At 37.2% G+C, this 19,541-nt stretch overlaps 2 protein-coding genes across 2 annotated transcripts in view; one reads left to right on the top strand and one right to left on the bottom strand.

Moving 5' to 3' along the window:
- The window catches only part of lrfn1 (leucine rich repeat and fibronectin type III domain containing 1), a 129,912-nt gene extending 124,398 nt beyond the window's left edge, over window positions 1–5,514 (top strand). The window contains exon 6 of the mRNA XM_060887889.1: window positions 3,079–5,514. Coding sequence (XP_060743872.1) covers window positions 3,079–3,937 — 859 coding nt within the window. The 3' untranslated portion in view covers window positions 3,938–5,514. The remainder of the gene's footprint in view (window positions 1–3,078) is intronic.
- LOC132857816 (eukaryotic translation initiation factor 4 gamma 1-like) overlaps window positions 1–19,541 on the bottom strand; it is a 796,411-nt gene that overhangs the window by 403,781 nt on the left and 373,089 nt on the right. The window lies entirely within an intron of this gene.

The raw sequence follows: 19,541 nt of genomic DNA, 5'->3' as shown, positions 1-19,541 counted from the left end.
ATATATATATATATATATAAAATAGTAATAAATCTGGAAATCAAATTAGAGTGCATCTTTTAGATTTAAGTAAACATCTTGTTACATTTTGCTGGGTTTATAATCTATAATTAATGCTAGATACTACAAATGAATTAAAAATTATAATAAAAAACAAATATAACAGATATCACAATTCGTTTTACTTTTGCATGTGAATTGCTGATATATTGTCTTTTTGTCCAATATTGATTTTTTTTTATGAGTTATGAGTGTTTTTCAAGTAGTTTTCTTTGTTTTCTTTTAAGGATATTTTCTCTTACATGCATAAAAATAAAAATAATTAAAAAGTACATTTTGAATTTTTTATTAAATTACATAAGCAAGAAAAAAAAACAGATATCAGATTTGATTAACTGTGCCAGTTGAATGCTGAATCATTGATTGGGGTGTTTTATTTTTGGTATTGTAACTTTTTCATGAAATGTTGTTTTCTTTTCTCACGTTTTTCCTTAACGTCTTTTTTATGAAATACGTTTTTAATGATTTCCTTATTGTTCAATCAAGAAAATAACATGCACTGTTATATCTTAATGCCATATTATGTGTGACATTGCTTGTGGTAGGCATAAACATGGAAGGTTATATGAATTCAGGTTTTTTAGTTTCAGGGAAAAAAATTTAAACTAAATTTTAGACATCAATTCGAGAAAAAAAAAAATTCAACTACAATCTGATAGTAAATGTGGTTTAAAGAAAGGACACTTAATTTGATAAACACAACACGATGTACTTGTGAATTGGGTGGAGCTTGAAGCCTTTTCTTCCAAATGGTGTTTCAGATAACGAGGACAAAACCAAAGTAGTTTTTAAAAGAGTTTCAGATCATCTTTTTATTGCTACGGTTTAGATGCAGTTCATCCAAAGACATGAAAAATGACTACATTTGTTATTTGTACCTGTTGTGTCTTTCCTTTAATGTGTAAAAAGGAGAGGTCTATGGCATCATGTATTAAATTTCCAAAACTTACAAGTAAAGGAGCATGAAATAATAAATTGATGTGTCACAAACTTTACCATGATGGATGAAGTTTGCTGCACATCCTCGTGATCACACAATACATCTTACATCCCTGACTGCTCATGTGTGTTCTGTTAAAAACAAGTGCTAAAATGGATTGACTCTCTGAAATGGAAGCATATGGAAGATTTAAAAAAAAAAAAAAAGATGCTAAATGTGTAGCTTTTCATTAAATGAAATGTCCTGTTTTTTTCTCTCTCCAAGCTTAGAAGGATGCAGCAATACCGACTTTTTTTTACAATTTGCCCAAATGTCAGAGAACTGGGAAGCTGGGAGAGAGTGTGTGTGTGGGTGGAAATGCCAGAAGTTCGTGTACAAGTGTGTTAATCACCAGCATCTCAATATTGGCAGTTGTGAAGTGTTAGCCGATGTGTGAATGTGAAAAAAACTCATTTATTGAGAGTCTCCCTGTAGGAGGACTTTAATAAAGCAAACTCAAATGTAGGCTGTTTTTGATGAAGATGGAAATGAAAATGAGGTGTAATTTGCTTACATTGGCACACTTGACTGGATGTGTGTCATGATGCCTTCCTTACAAGATGTGTTAAATGTCATGTGCAATTTAGATGGTGCACTTAAGTCCAGTTAAATGAGATGATCTGCACCATGTTTTTCATCTTGAAATGTGGTCGTGCTATTAGGTAGCAATTTACTTGGATGAAAAATACTCTCGCTGTTAAAGAAGAACCTTTGATCAGAAAGTTCAGCCAGTTTCAAAGGTGCAAAGGTGTATGGAAAGTGTATGGCTGAGACTGTGTAGGAGAGGTCTTACTGACTTGAAGTAATGCCAAACCATGTAGGAGGATATTGCAGCCTACATAGAATAGAAAACAAATGCAAGCTTTTATTTGCATGGAGCTTGTGTTAACGTGTTGGCAACTGTAATTCCTAATTTAAGATTCGAGTATATGAATAGCACGTTATATTGCCGGCTCTGATCGATCCTGTACTCAGGTTTCTGCCAGAGTTACAAACGCCTCCTTCAGGGTCCTCCAGTTTCTTCACCCCCTCGTTGCCCCTAGGTGTGAACAACGGTCTGCATGCTGCCCTGTGATGGACTGGCATCTCATTGTAGGTGTCTTACTACTTCATGTCCTGGCGACCCTAACCAGTACAAACAGTATAGCATATCTGATGTGAAAATATGTCTAATTTGATCACTGACTGGTATCTGTCTCAGTATTATACTGAATATCCTTCGATCCATCCATCCATCCATCCATCCATCCTCTACAATGCTTATTCTAGTAAGTCTTGTGGAACATGGAGCCTGGGTATAACCTAGACAGAATGCCAAATTATCACAGCACAATTTAGCCAATTTATCAAATTGCACACACACACTCACACACCCATTCACACACTAAAGACAATTAATAGATGCCAGCCTAAAATGCATGTCTTTGTACTAGGTTAGGAAACCCCAGAGGCATTGGGAGAACGTGCAAACTCACATGGCCGAGTTGAATACAGAGTATTTCATCAGGTAAAGATTAGGCCAGACATGTGATACTCCTCCAGTGTAAAATTTAAAAGGTTTGCTCCCAAGCTAGAGTGGGCCATAACCCTGCCCCTGCCCCTGCCTCTGTCTCTGTCTCTGGCCCAAACATTATACTTACATTTTTTTTACAAACCAGCCCATCAGATGTCCTTTATTCAACCACAGAACATGATATTTTATTCTTGCAGGTAATACATGACCTCTTATAGCATCTGACCTCATCAGAACATCACTTGTGCTGACATGCTGCCGATTCTTCATGTGACACCACTTCCTGGTTTCCATTAGACCTTACTATAGAGACTGTTGGATACCCAGTTTTAAAAATCGTTGATTCACTAGGAAGGGAAGACCAGTCATTTTATTCCAGAGAACAAACTCAAGCTTAAGATCTGCCAATTTGCTCTGTAAACATTTGTATCAGCATTGTAAACTTATCTAAAATATGTTTATTTCTAAAGTTATTTCTAATTCAACTTTTTGTCCTCACTCTGTCTCTTGTACTCCATCATTCTAGGATGATTCCACCAGAGAGCAAGACATTCCGGATCAATGACCTGGCGGCGGGACGTGAGTATGAGTTGTGTGTTCTTGCCGTGTATGATGACGGCATCACGTCCCTCACCGCTACACGTGTGGTGGGCTGTGTCCACTTCCGTACCGGGCCTGAGGCGGGACAGTGCCAGTTTGCTCAAGCACAGTTCCTGGGTGGGACCATGATCATCATTATTGGTGGCGTCATTGTTGCCTCTGTGCTCGTCTTCATTGTCATCCTGATGATCCGATACAAGGCGTATGGCACGGCTGATGCCTCCAAAATCAAAGGTGGAATGTCTGGAAGTGCCCACCACTCCGGTCGTGCCACGTCAAAAAAACAGGAGCATGTGGGCGAGTCTCCAGTCGGTACAGATTGCCATGCTATTGCGCTGCTTAGCCTTGAGAATGAGACTCGGGAGGAAGCAAAGGCACTGACGCCACCGGTTAACCCAGAGGTGGCAGCTATGGCTCTCGTACCTGCTCCTCCCATCCCACCATCCCGCAGGGCAAGTTTAGGAGCCCCACCTTCAGATGATAACCAGACAGACAGCAGCCTGACAGGCTCCACCATGTCACTTTGCCCCATGGGCACCAGTACAAGCGACAGGGACAGGAAGCGGACGCCAGTGGCCATTGGGTTGCTGCCTGGTGAGCTGGCGAGGGCAAGGCACCGCTTCTCATTTGATGGGGACTACACGCTCTTCCAGAGCCACAGCTACCCGAGACGGGCCCGTGCCCGCCGCCACAAATCCAGCTCGCAGCTTGATGTCTCGCCTCCGACTGAACGTCGCATCACGTTCAGTAGCAGCACTGAATGGATGCTCGAGAGCACAGTGTGAATAACTGAATAACACGTACACAGTGGGGTCCCAAACTCCGAGTTCACTACAAGCAACTGTCTTTATTTCATCAGTTATCCCGGGTCAATTCAATTTCAATAAATTTCCCAAACAAGATCACTAATATTGTTTATTAGTGTTCACCAATTCACTAAAACAATCCCAGACTAGACTTAGACTGGAGGGGATTGTGGGGTTACTTTTTTATACTCTCATTTCTGACCATTCCAGCAGACACTGTTGATCAATCCTGCCTGCTCCCACAACTGTCTGATTCTATTACCTAGACCAGGAAAGGGCAGTTACTGATAATGGGTTAATAAAAGCAGTAAATCTGTCCTGCATTGTAAACACATTCAATTTAAAAAAATGTGACTATGTTATTAACCGACTTCTGTCAACAAAGTAAAAACTGCCCGCTGCTGTGACTTTTTTTACTGGGTCTTACAGGATCCCGGTCCAACTACACACCTCCCACTATAACACCAGTCGTGCAACACCAGTTCAGTCTTATGTCATTTGTGACATTATTCCTGAGCCACTTGAAAATCCCATCCCGACCCATTTCTCAACTCGTGTCAATCAAATCCCTCGACACTGCAATCTTGCAGGACTCACTATGTTTGCTTCACTGCCAGTTGCCATGGTTTCAGCATGATATCCACACAAGCTAGCTAATGTATGAAGAAAGATAAAAAACCTACAAATTGGACCACGAATGTTCAACCAAAATAGCAAGTCCGAAAGCACATGTTTGTGTGCAAAATGCATTGGTACAGTATAATGACTAACTGTCTTAAAAACAGGTTTAAGTGGTTTAATGTTCAAAAAATGAGATGGTGAAAACACTAATGTGGGTAAAAAAGCAAAGCTTCAGCTACTGATTTTAACAGTAAAGCAAAGAGTCCCAGTGACCAGCTCAGGATCTCAAGTCTTTCACATTTGGGGGAAAAAAATTAATGTCAGTGTTAAAGTTAAAATTTGCACAACGTTTTTTGGTACATTTAGCAGCTGTGGATTTCCAATGCTTCAGTCATTTTCTTGGATGCTACAGCAGACATTTTGTCAATATTCACAGAATGCTTTTATTTTTCTTGTTTGTTTGTATCAGCTAAATTCTGGTATTGGAGCATTTGCAAGGGGCTCAGACACTGGAACAGACCTGAAACCATGAAGAGGAATAATGCAAGTGGTCGATATAACAAATAAAAAAGACAGTAAAATGTTAAAGGATTTTCACATGAGCGGCAATTTCACTGTTGATCTGCTTAAAATTCAGGATCGCAAATATCATTTTTACTTTTGAATTATTGCGAAATGTTAAGAGTCGACATTTTGTCGAAGGTCAAATATTTTGGCATTTTTTTATACTTTGATGCACAACAGCTTTTGGTGCTTGTCTTATAAATCTAGCTAACTGATGTTAACTGTAAACGTGTTTAATATTAACAAAGTCATTCGTAGATTGTTTGGATTTTATATTAATAAACTCAAAACATTTTCTATTCTCCGTGCAAGAAAGCGACAAGGCCCTGTCAGTAGAGCGAGTGAGAAAATCGAGTTGAGATGAAACATTAGTATTGGGAGATGACAGAAAGGGGGCGGGTTTTTCCGGTGGGCGGGTTCATTTTCTGAGCGATAATATGGGAATCATTCCAGGTTGCGTTATGTTCTGGGTTTTCTGTGCCATTTTCTGGGTGGAACAAAGAAGATCTTCGAGCAATAACTCGTAACAGAGAGTACAAAGATGTTAAAATCCAGAGCGCAGATGCTCAGCTGTTGCTCTAGACGCAATAAATTAAATAAATACGTTTACCAAATTAGGAGCAAAACATGATACTGTTTGGATTTCACAATGAAAATTATTTCAAATTAAATTTTGAATCGAATTGAAACTTTTTTTATGATTAAAACATGATATGATAACTGATGGAAATAAAGTTTCAGATTTTGGGATCCTGACACATGCACAAGCACACACACACACAATTTTTTTTTTTCCTCATGTGTCATGTGTTGTCCATGTTTAGTGTTTTATTTGAAAGCACACTGGTTCTGTTCTGCTTCAGACACAAAGAGAGAGATATGGTGATGAAAAGAAAGAAAGAAACGGTCGCCACACCCTTTCCCATAATGCAGCGGTGCCTTATTCCTGAACATGTACCAATGGAAGACATGCTGCTATGTGTCCATCCACTCTTCATCCATCCTTTTTGTTTAATGGTTATTTTTCTATGTGATGCCACGGTGAGAGCTTGGTGGAAACGTGACTGCTCTGTTTTCTTTGTAATACTTCATTAACGAAAGGCGACGATCACGATGACGAACGATCGACGTCCGAGCGTGACATTCCAGTGTCACGGCGCTCACGTGTGTCCGATCATTTAAGACGACTGAATGCACAGAAGACACGAGATACAGAACTTCGGACATGCATCGGACCGGTCTATACGACGCAGATCAGTTTAAAAAAAAAAAAAAAAGAAAATAATAATAATTCATACAAATACCGATCGCATTCATTAGAAAAGAGGGGGAAAAAACTGAGCCTGGGAATTTTCCGTGGACTCTTTCAGCCAGGATGGATTACGTCATGATGGAGATCAGAGAAATGACTGTACGGTTGTCATCGGTATTGTATCTGGCTGGTCTAGATTGAAAACACAACAAAAAGAAAGAAAGAAAAAAAAAAACCTGCAAATGCAAATTACATATATGAATATATTCTGAACTATCTCTGTATGTGTTCCAAATATGTAAAGTCATAGGTGACGTGACTTTTTACACAGCATTCTGGGTGATGGCTGCCAGTTTTTACATTAAAAATCTGCGTCGTCACATCCTTCTGATTTAGTTTATTAAAGTTTGGATCACTTAAAGCAGTGTGGAGTTTCTGTGTGTGTGTGTGTGTGTGTGTGTGTGTGTGTGTGTGTGTGTTAATTTGAAAGTACTGTAAACATTCTAAAAGCATAAAACAAAAACAAAAATAAACTCCCTAAAAGTAAACAAATAAATACATATTTAAAAAATATATAAACAAACAGCACAAACCAAACAAATAAATAAATTAGAAATAAATAAATAAAAATGTGCATGAATGAGTTAATAAATGAATTTCATTTTGTTTTATGCAATATTTACTTTATACTACCTATTAAGTTACTTTATGCTTATATTTCTTTAATTTTATACCAAATTTTTTACTATTATGTACTATTTGTGTTTAATTTTATGTTAATAATGTGTTTCAAACTATTTAAAACAATATGGATAATAAGTAGGTTCAGATCATTTCTCAATATTAGTTTGAGAGGAAATTTTTTCATGGGGAAAAAAAAAAATAAAACAAACAAACGAATGAAAAAATAAAGACTAATGAACTAAATAAATAAATAAATAAAAATAATAAAAAACAAAACTATATATATGTAATGATGCAGGACAAAGGCGAGTGAGGATCCAAATGCAGATTTTAGAGTTTTAATCATCCAAAACACAAAAGCAGCTGAACAGACAGGCAGACAGAACAAGGCAGCAAACAGGGCTAACAGGAAATGGGAACAGGCGCACACACACCAACATCCAACATGCAATAACGACCAACACCAGGGAAGTGAACAAACAGAGTATAAATAACAGACAGGAACCAATCACAGCGCAGAAACAATCAGAGACAAAGACAACACACCTGAAGGAGAGATGGAGTTCAATTAATGTCTATATTAATTAATTAATTAATATATATATATATAAAATAAATAAATAAATAATAATAAAAAACAAAACTCTCTCTCTCTCTATATATATATATATATATATATATATATATATATAGTGGGGTTTTTTTTAAAAACAAACATCAAACGTAAATAATAAACGAATGCAGAATACGCAACAAACCTACATGAACAAATAGATATAATAAATATTATATGCACAAAGCAATAGGACAAACTAAAGCTAGGAAACAAGTGATTGAGGAAATGGTGAAATGAAAATCAATGTGTTGTTATTAATATTACTGAATATTCTGCATATTTTTTAGCTGCATGTTTGTTGTTCTTCAACACAGAGTCAACTTTAAGGACATGAACACAGGTAAATTCTCTCATTTACCCACATACTCACTCATTCACTCACTCACTCATTCATCACTGACACCTACTGACTCACTCACTCACTGAATCACTTGACAGTTTCTGACTCACTCACTGACTCACTGGCTCGCTTACTCACTCACTCTTCACTGACACTGACTCACTATCTTACTCGCTGAATCACTCACTCACTCACTGACATACTCTGACTAACTCACTGACTCAATCACTAACTCTTCACTGACACTTTCTGACTCACTGAATCACTCACTCACTGACTCACTCTTCACTGACACTTACTGACTCACTGTCTTACTCGCTGAATCACTCACTCACTCACTGACATACTCTGACTGACTCACTCACTCACACTTTCTGACTCACTCACTGAATCACTCACTCACTCTCTCAAACACACTTCACGGACACTTACTGACTCACTGTCTTACTCACTGAATCACTCACTCACTCACTGACACACTCTGACTCACTGACTTATTCACTCAAACACTCTTCACTGACACTTACTGACTCACTGTCTTACTCACTGAATCACTCACTCACTCTGACTCATTCAGTCACTGACTCGCTCGCTCACTGACTGACTCAATGACAGAACGATGGGGTGAAATGAATTGCTTACTGAAGAGCACAAAACCAGCACATGTTTACAGCATCTCCACTTTAACAATCCTGAAGAATAAGCATCAAGATAATAATAATAATAATAATAATAATAATAATAATAATAATAATAATAATCTTAAGTGTGGAGCTGTGTCACTGAGGGTGGGCTGATTTCTCAGATGTTGTGCTTTATTTATTACTTATGAATAATTAATTTGCATATCAATTAGTATTCAACACCACTGAAGAATTAACAGATATCTTCAGATATCGGACCCTTTCTTTAAGATCACTTACAATTTACAGGAAAAAAGACCTGCTTTTGGTCTGAAGAACCACAGTAAAGACCCTCGTGTTGTTACTGCTTTGGAGTGAGTAGGAATTAAAATGTTTTCTCCATGATTTTCTCATCACCAGTGTGATTAGGAGCTCAGCTTTCTGCACTCTGACCTTCAGCTGGAGCAGGACTTCCAGAAGTAGGACCTCAGGTGGGGTCCTTAGTTGTATTCATTTATTTTCCAGAGTATGAAAGAGGATTCTGTATTGTGAAACATTAGCATGGGTCACATTCAATCAAGCTGCATTTCCATGTTGTGAGTATTCCTTTCTTTTTTCTTTCTTTCTTTTTTCTTTCTTTAAATAGTTACTTAAGTTGCATCACAAATGAAATACTACTGTATACACTATACACTTACACTACTCTACATTTGCATCTAGTGTATGAATGTTACAAGGGTTGTATCATTTTTCGAATGGGATATTGATGTTTTTTGTTGTTGTTTATTTTCACAACCTGGACATATACGTTGTTTCCCAGTCGATGGCGAATGACATCAAAAGCACGGAACATGATGCCGCTTCAGAAGCGTTGGAAAAAATGCTGGAAATAAATCAAGGTCATTGAAAAGATCTTTGTAAGACGGCTCATCCGCGTGAGTGCCGTCGTCCATCTCTGAAGTGGGTGGTGGCCCCGCTTCTCATCTTCTGCGTAGACAGATAATAAGTGCATCTTCACGTGGGTTCTTAAAGTGCACTTCGTCTTCCTCATTTTCTATCCGACTTGCTGGTAGAAAAATTATTCATTTGTATATAGTGATTAAAAACGTCCAGTAAGTCGGTTTGTGGAAAGCCAGTATGGTGGAAACCCATCTTTAATGTAGGTTTGTGTGTGTGTGTGTGTGTGTGTGTGTGAGTGCGCGTGTGCTGGAGAGCTGTAATTCCCACAGGATCGATTACTCAGACACTTGTGTACTTCACAGGAGCTGGTTGTGTAAATCTCTGTCGCACTGACACACTCAGTGGTCCAGATGATTGTGTTAACATCCAAAACCCTTAGTGCAGAATCATGTGTGTGTGTGTGTGTGTGTGTGTGTGTGTGTGTGTGACGATGAGAGAGAGAGAAAGTTCTCCATATCACAGCTATGTTCTGAATCAGGATTGGTCAGAAGGTGTGGATGAATTTTCTTTAACAGCAGTGGATGCTTTTGTGATAATGCGCGTATGATTGTTGATATTTTGTATGGAAGGAGACTCCAGTTTCAGAAGAGGCTCACAGTTCCTGTGTATGTATCTAATTACCTTAAAGAGAGAAACTAGAGAAGTGACAGCATACGTTTGGTAGCTATAAACGGATAGAAAGTATGAATGATGAATGAGTGGGTAGAATAACTAGCGCTTAGACCCCTACTACTAAGGTGGGTTTGTCCCTGTGTGTCTGTATCATCAGGGGTCCAAGCGCCTCTGAAACATGATCATTTCTGCTTGTTAACCAGAGTAAGAGATATTATCATTTTAGCAATTATTCCAAAGCGGAGAACAAACTAAATTAATCACACCTCGTTTGTCAGCGGCGGTCGGAAGACGCCATCGTTTTCTCGGTATCCTGTTGCGTTCACTGTCTAGAATAGTTTAATAATGAGAATAATAATAAGAAGAAGTCTATGAAGAAAATCCCACAATAATAGCATCAGGTGTATAGTTTTTGTTGTGTGTTTGTCATCCGGTGCTCCATTAAAAACACTGATAGCTTCATCGCTGGACTTGATTTGCAGGCTAATTCCAGATGTTATGGTACATGAGTATGCTAGGTGTTATGGAAGTGACAAGGTTTTCTTTATCTTTTCAACTAGCGCAAAAGAAAAGTCCAGTGAATAATAATATCTGTGTCTGAACCCACAGCATCCACACAAACACTCTCATTTTCATTTATTCCACATGTTTTGAAAGGCTGCCAGTTAAACAGCACACAGCCTGTAATTTTCCAGCCGTTAAACAAAACTTTGGCTGCCCCTGTAGTTTAAACTGTCAGAGAGAGAGAGAGAGAGAGAGAGAGAGAGAGAGAGGGAAGATTATGTTTCACAAGTAGCCGTGTTTTCATCGAAGCGTGTCATTTGGGTCTGTCGTTTTTCATGCGTTCAGTCGTCTTCCATATCATCGCTCTCTGTACACACTCCGCTTGACTGGATCATTCCATTCCAGCGTGTAAATATGATTAACGTCTGCTCACTCCTGCCCTTTTCACTATTCCCTACAACTGAAGGGTGAGCACTCACTAGCACGCAAACACAGAAACTAACCATCAGTAATGTCTCTTTTTCGACATTGTACTGTGGGCGTGTCCCAAACCACATGCCTGGTTCACTGGATAGACAGCCAGTATAATGATCCCCATCATAGGTGTACTGTGGGCGTAACACACATACAGTATAACACACATTATCACACTTTATTACATACAAACACCCTAAAAAACACACATTATCGCACACTATTACATACAAACACACACAAACACACGTGTTATCACATATAAAACACATTAACACACACGTCACAAACACACAATAACACGCACATTATCACAAATTTATTACATACAAAAACACACACTCACATGTTATCAAACACCATCAGTACTAACACACACCTACACACACTAACACACACGTTATCAAACACCATCAATACTAACATAAACCTACACACATTATCACACACCTTTAATACTAAAACACACATACTGTCAGGACTCTGCCCATGTGCCTTTTGTTTATGTTCTGTGTTCACGTGTCTGCCCCGCCCTTGTCTTTTCCTCCCCGCCTCTGCACACCGGTCCCTCATGTTTGATTAATTATTTGTACTATTTAGTTGAGCCGCGTTGCCTTGTGCAGCGCAGAATCCTCTGTTGTCTTTATGTCTGGTTTTGGCTTTGTCCTGTTTCGTGTTACTTTTTTTTAGCTAATAAATCCTGTTTTTGTTTAGTTGTCCTGCGTTTGGGTCCGTTTTTACCCCCGCGCCTGTGACACCTACACACACTAACACACACGTTATGAAACACTATCAATACTAACACACACCTACACACATTATCACACACCATCAATAAAAACACACACCTACACACACTCACACCTGTTTTCAAACACCATCAGTAATAACACACACATATACACACACTAACAAACACGTTATCAAACACCATAAGTACTAACACACATTATCACACACCAATACTAACACACACCTACACACACATTATCACACACCATCAATACTAACACACACCTACACACATTATCACACACCTTTAATACTAACACACACCTACACACATTATCACACACCATCAATACTAACACACACCTACTGTACACACACTCACACCCGTTTTCAAACACCATCAGTACTAACACACACATACACACACTAACAAACACGTTATCAAACACCATAAGTACTAACAGACATTATCACACACCATCAATACTAACACACACCTACACACACATTATCACAAACCATCAATACTAACACACACCGACACACACTAACACACTCATTATCACACCCCATCAATACTATCACACACCTACACACACATTAACATACACCATCAATACTAACACACACCTACACACACATTATCACACACCATCAATACTAACAAACACCTACACACACATCATCAATACTAAGACACACCCACCCAATACTAAAACACACACGTTATCAAACACCATACGTACTAACACACATTATCTCACACCATCAATACTAACACACACCTACACACACATATAATACTATTATGTATACAATACAATATTATATCAATACTAGTCATTATTTTAGTGTTACAGTTATAGTGTATAGTGTATAGTGTAGAGTATAGTGTATTATAGTGTAACAGTTGCTACACAAGGGAAGATATTTGACATGCAGATGGCGAGTGTGTGTGTTTGTTTGTGTGGGTTTGTGTTAGTGTGCTTGGGTTTTCCAATCCATTTAGCTTGACCTTGAATAAGACAACATTCTCATTAATGAAATCTCATGCTGGCACAAAAATAAATTAATGCAATAAACAAGAGATGCTGTCATTTTTTTTTGTTGTCCTGCATCTTAACGAACACAACAATCTCCCAGATTTGTGAGGAAACTGCAAAAATTTATTAAAACAACAAGAATAATAATAATAATAATAATAATAATAATAATAATAATAATAAATAAATAAATAAATAAATAAATAAAAATAAAAATAATAATAATAATAATAATATGACAGTGCTTTCCCTCTGACAGGTTTATTTTAGTTAATGCTTTTGAATGGAGACCTGTAATTATTTTTTGATTCTTGTAAAAAATTAATTAATGAATGAATTAATTAATTATAAAAATACATACATACATAGATTCTTAATTTTTTTATCATTAATAATTCAAATACTTTTTCGCTCAATTTTATTGTTTTTCCCTTCTTTTTTTTCCTTTTATTTCACATCAGAATATGCAAAAATAATTAATTCTGCGTATGAATTAATAATTATTTTACTGCATTGTGACAAACAGGACTGTGGGACTCATTTTAAGGAGCAAATTAACAAGCAAATGAATTCAAATGAAAAATCAAACATATTCTCTTAACAAAATTGGAATTTTTTTTAATTAAACGTAAATATTTAATAGTTTCATTTTTTGTATTTCATTTTATTATTTAGTTTCATTTTTAATATCATATTGCTATCATATATCTTTTTTAGATAGTATACTATAAATATACAAATAAATATACTTTCCTATTACTTTTTTTTTATTATTCCTCCTTACAGTATACATTATATATTTTATACTTTTTATACATTTTACTGCTTTATTATTATGATCATTTTAGTAATCGTTTAATAAATAGTATATTTTTTTAGAGTTTGAAAATATAGGATGGAAAGAAAAATGCAGATTACCAAATTGATATTCAAATGAATATTGTTTTTTTTTAAAAAAAATATTTTAATATGTCTCTTGTCAATATGAGGCTTTTTGTTCCAGAAAAGTTCTACCTCTATCCCCTGAAGGGCTGCAGCAAGCTCACACTCTCTCTCTCTCTCTTTCTCTCTCTCTCCCTCCCTCTCTGTGGGTATGGGTGTGGGTGGGTGTTATTTGAGAGTGAATGATGTCCTCTCTCTGACGGTCATCACTCTGTCTGTGTGATTTGTACTAGCCGTTAACACCAGGCTTCGTATGCAGGACAAAAAAAGGCTGCAATAAAACCTACATTAAATTTGTATGGATTTTAATTCTCTCTGTTCTTGGCCACAGAGAAGGATTGAAAAAGTGAGAGAGAGAGAGAGAGAGAGAGAGAGAGAGAGAGAGAGAGAGAACTCTGTGTGTGTGTGTGTGTGTGTGTGTGTGTGTGTGGTAGGTCATAATGTAAGTTTTTAATCAAAATTTTCATTCAAAATAATGTGACGTTACCACTACAGTCTCTCTGCGTGTGAATTCTTTTACCCCTCACCGCCGCTGAGCCGTGGAATGTGGCAGTAGTGCAGCTGCAAATCACAGGTTTATATAAACACGCTCGTTCTAAGACGTTATGGTTTCTATAGCAACAGCTGGTTCACAGGGACTCGTACGGTGGACGCTCTACTAATAATAAACAGATCACGAATCGTGTAACTTGACGATTAAAGGAGTCTCCAGTGTTAATGTTTGGAACGTGTTTGGAGAGATGAGCATGTTAACGTACTAAGCAGAGGAGATTACGCTTTGTGCTTCAGTCTTTAATTGGTGAAATGATGTAACTGGGTGTTATTAGCTGTGGTGTAAGAGGAATAAACGTTTGTAAAGAAGGAAAAAGCTCCAGAGATCCTAAATCACTAAATCAGCTTACTTTTAAATAAAAAAAGTTTTTTAGAAGCTGCTGCTTTTTAATACATCCAAAGATTTACACAACCTGCACACACACATACACACACACACAGAAAGACTTACACACTCATATACACACACATACATTCATACAGACACACACGTATGAATGTGTGTGTGCATAGACACACATAGACACACACACTCACACACACATTCGCACACACATATATTCATATATAAAAACAGACTTACACACTCATACACACACACTCACATATCCACATGCACACACACTCATACACACACACATTCGCACACATACACACACATATTTATATATATATACAAAGACAGACTTACACACTCATACACACACTCACACATCCACATGCACACACACTCTCTCACACACACACATTCGCACACATACACACAAATATATTCATACTGTATATATACAAAGACAGACTTACACACTCATACACACACACACAACATACACAGATAGACTTACACACTCATAGACACTCACACTCACACACACATTTGCACACAAAAATTCATATATAAAAACAGACAGACTTACACACTCAGACACACACACTCACACATCCACATGCACACACACTCATACACACACACAAAGGTAAATGGGAATTATCAAGCTATATTTAATATTATTAATTATTAATAATATAGCAGTGAATTTTACTTATGAAGAACTAATAAATGACTTCTTAAATAAATTACTACTTCATATAGAATTGTAAAGAATTATAATTTAAAAGCAAAATGTACATGTATTTAAAAAAAAAAACAAAAACAAAAAAAAACTGTGCTATTGTTTCTCATTTGTTGCAGTTTCAGTGCAGTCCGGACATGAAGCAGAAATAAAGAAAAGAATCAGAAGGAAGGAGATTTTATCATAAGCAGAGATTTGATTGTGGTGCGAACGTTAGCTGATGGTTAAAGATCACTTTTCTTTGCTCTGTTTCTCACCGTCAGCCTGCCAAGGATTTCTTTTATTTCATTTTATTTAACTCAACCACTTTTCTTTTTTTTCTCTCTTTAACCTGTGGGTTTCATTAAAAGGAAAAATGAAGCGGCCCCATTAGAAGCCTGTGTTGTAGCCCTCGGCCTTCGCTCATTTCTACACGGCTGCGATCATATTCCTCCTCATAAAGTCACTATAGCAACAGGAAGGATGAAATTACTCACCTTTCAGAGAGAGACAGAGAGAGAGAGAGAGAGAGAGAGAGAGAGAGAGAGAGAGAGAGAGAGAGAAAGAAAGAAATAGAGATTTCCTTTTGTTCGTGCATTACAGCCTCGCAATTTTGCTAAACACTCAGGCTGATGGAATCAATCACAGCCTCGCAAAAATTTCACTCCTCCATCCATCTCTACCCTCTTCCTCTGCCTCCGTTCTTTATACACCACAATCGCAGCCACACAAATGGAATTAATATGATAGAAAATAATAGCAGTGTCACATCATAGCTTTTTAAACAAGGTTGATATTTAAAAAAAAAATTCAATTAATCATAAACATAAAAATGTTACTAGATTTAACATGACATTTTAGATTTGCTGGATGTTTATTTCCAATTCATTCATTCATTCATTCATTTTCTACCGCTTATCCGAACTACCTCGGGTCACGGGGAGCCTGTGCTTATCTCAGGCGTCATCGGGCATCAAGGCAGGATACACCCTGGACGGAGTGCCAACCCATCGCAGGGCACACACACTCTCAATCACTCACGCACTCACACACTACGGACAATTTTCCAGAGATGCCAATCTACCTACCATGCATGTCTTTGGACCGGGGGAGGAAACCGGAGTACCCAGAGGAAACCCCCGAGGCACGGGGAGAACATGCAATGAGTGCAATTTTGTGAAGCGTTTTAATAATCTAATTTCAAAAAATATAATAAGTAATGAATATAGATCTAATCTAAAACTTAAATGTGCCATTAAAAATAAAAAAGGTAAGTAAAAATATGAATAAATATGTTATACATTGTAATCGATTCATAAACTAGATTTATTAATTTGATATTTAATAATTAATTATAATATACATATATACATTTATAAAATACATTTCTATTTTTCTTTTTTTGATTTATCGATCTATCTATCTATCTATCTATCTATCTATCTATCTATCTATTTATTTATGCAAATATGCTTAAAAGGACGCTTTTTACCCAATTTCTTAGTGAGTTTACATTCTATTTTTGACCCTGCTTTGTGCCCGACGGCTGTCGGAGTGTTTGCTGGGCCAAGTTTGTTGAGTGTTCATTAGTTTTTTATTTGCATATGGTCCTGTTACTTTGATCCGTTCCTATTCTTGCTAACGTTTCGATTAAACTTTGTATTTGTATCCAATCAGTGGGTCTATGGCAGTAGGCTATTAAGTGCTAATATACTACCTCTGCATTTTCCGCTAAACCTTTTTGGCTGCCTGGCATGAGTGTGTAGGTCTAACATTCTGAGCAGTAAGCATAAAATCTAAAATGTGTTAGAAATCAGATTTGCATTTATTTGGACAATATCATTGCGTTAGCAAAAGTTTTCAAAGCTAATATCGTGTGCACAAAAACTGGAAACGTCATACGCTATAACCAAATGTTATTTAATGTAAATTTAATGTGCATTAGTTAAAAATGAGTCAAAATATTGGCGCATAGACTTCAAATGCTTAGCTTTTCATACACACAATTCAGCTAGCAACCTGAGCGACGCCATGCTATCGCTAAAGGCGTGCTTATTATTTATTTATGTATTTATTTATATAATGAACCTTTTCTTGTCTTAGATTCTGCAAATATACTTTAGAAACATAGCTAATTTGTATATTGAATTTTTGTTTGTATTTGCCAATTAGTTAATTATATTTGGTTTGAATTAGCTGTGCTGGCTAAGGCTAACTTTTTATTTTGGCACGTATTCTTCATGAACACAACAAATGTTAACCCTCACTGCTAAGAAAACTGTTTTAGGGAAAGGCTTTGCGAAAAGTGAAAGTTGATATTGATGTTATTACCAGAGCACCTGAACAGTCTGTTACTGTAGTAATGCTAATAATCAGCATGAGCCCATTAGGGCCTATATATATTCTGGTTAATACTGCAAAGTTAAATATCTACTTTTCATGTTTTATGGTTTAAAAAATAAAATTGATTTAGAAGTAATAGCAGGGGGGAACGGTGGCTTAGTGGTTAGCACTTTCGCCTCACACCTCCAGGGTTGGGGGTTCGATTCCCGCCTCTGCCTTGTGTGTGTGGAGTTTGCATGTTCTCCCCGTGCCTCGGGGGTTTCCTCCGGGTACTCCGGTTTCCTCCCCCGGTCCAAAGACATGCATGGTAGGTTGATTGGCATCTCTGGAAAATTGTCCATAGTGGGTGATTGCGTGAGTGAATGAGAGTGTGTGTATGTGTTCCCTGCGATGGTTTGGCACTCCGTCCAGGGTGTATCCTGTCTTGATGCCCGATGATGCCTGAGATTGGCACAGGCTCCCCGTGACCCGAGGTAGTTCGGATAAGCGGTAGAAAATGAGTGAGTGAGTGAGTAGAAGTAATAGCAGCCCAGTCCAGGTAACGAGCGCTCCGAACTGATGGATGAAAATCTTCGGAACATAAAAATCTTCCTTCAAATCAATCAGAATGTTGAAACACAGAAAGGTCGTCCGTGCATTAAAGGAGGATCTGAGAATCTGTCGAATATGCAGTCGGACACCAATTTTTCAACAGATCAATTGGTAATGATTAGTGTTTAAAAAAAAAAAGGTTTTAAATCAAGATGTCAGACAGATAGAGGCTCTGAGCTGTTACGTGTCATCCTGTGATGACGAATGAACATGAACCAGCATGCTAATGAGACTCGATGCTAGGTGTGTAATCTGACCGTGTTATATAAAGAAATTCAGTTGAAATTCTTCTTTTTTTGGGCCTCTGGTAAAAAGATTTTAGCTTGATCGGATCGTTTGTTAGACGTTTTAGCTGCACTTTTCCACCTTTGGGCAAATTGGACAAACAAATTGGTTAAAAAAAAACAATTTAAGTCAAGAAGCTTTATTGTTATTTCAACCATATATAGCTGTTGCAGTACACAGTGAAATGAGACAACGTTTCTCCAGGACAATGATGCTACATAAAACAAAGACAGAGCTATAAGGACTTAGTAAGTAGTCCTTAGATACATAAAGTGCAACTGTGCAACCTGGTGCAAACAGTGCAGGACAAGACAAAAAAAAGACAGTGCAGGACAAAAGACAGTGCAAACAAAAAATACAAGACAATAAACAAAAACAGCACCAACCAGTGTAAATACTGTAAGTTCAAACAATATTGCGTGTGCAGAAATACTGGAATGAGCACAGTATTATAGCAGCAGTGTATTGTGATAGGAAAATTTAGTGAATTTTGCATTTTGTACTTTTTTGTAAACGATGGATTGATGTCAGGTTTTAAATAAATTGGTGAATTATTGAACTTTTAAGAGAAGCTTTAAAAAGCAAACAAAGCGGCCCATTTGCACTGAATTGAGTGGACATCAATAACGCAAACTCACTTCAGGCAGTGTGAATGGAAATGCATTAATGAAAGTAAGGGTAATATCATTGCTTCAGCCTTCAGGTAATGCGTCCAGTTTGTTTCATCGATTCAGGATGTTTTTTTGATGGGCTTTTTCCTGCTCCGTTGAGGGATCGAGCTTGTTTTTTTTTT

Source organism: Tachysurus vachellii, chromosome 15 (assembly GCF_030014155.1).
Source record: "Tachysurus vachellii isolate PV-2020 chromosome 15, HZAU_Pvac_v1, whole genome shotgun sequence".
NCBI lineage: Eukaryota > Metazoa > Chordata > Actinopteri > Siluriformes > Bagridae > Tachysurus > Tachysurus vachellii.
Note: the sequence above shows the minus strand (reverse complement) of the source record. Positions and strands in the feature narration are given on the sequence as shown.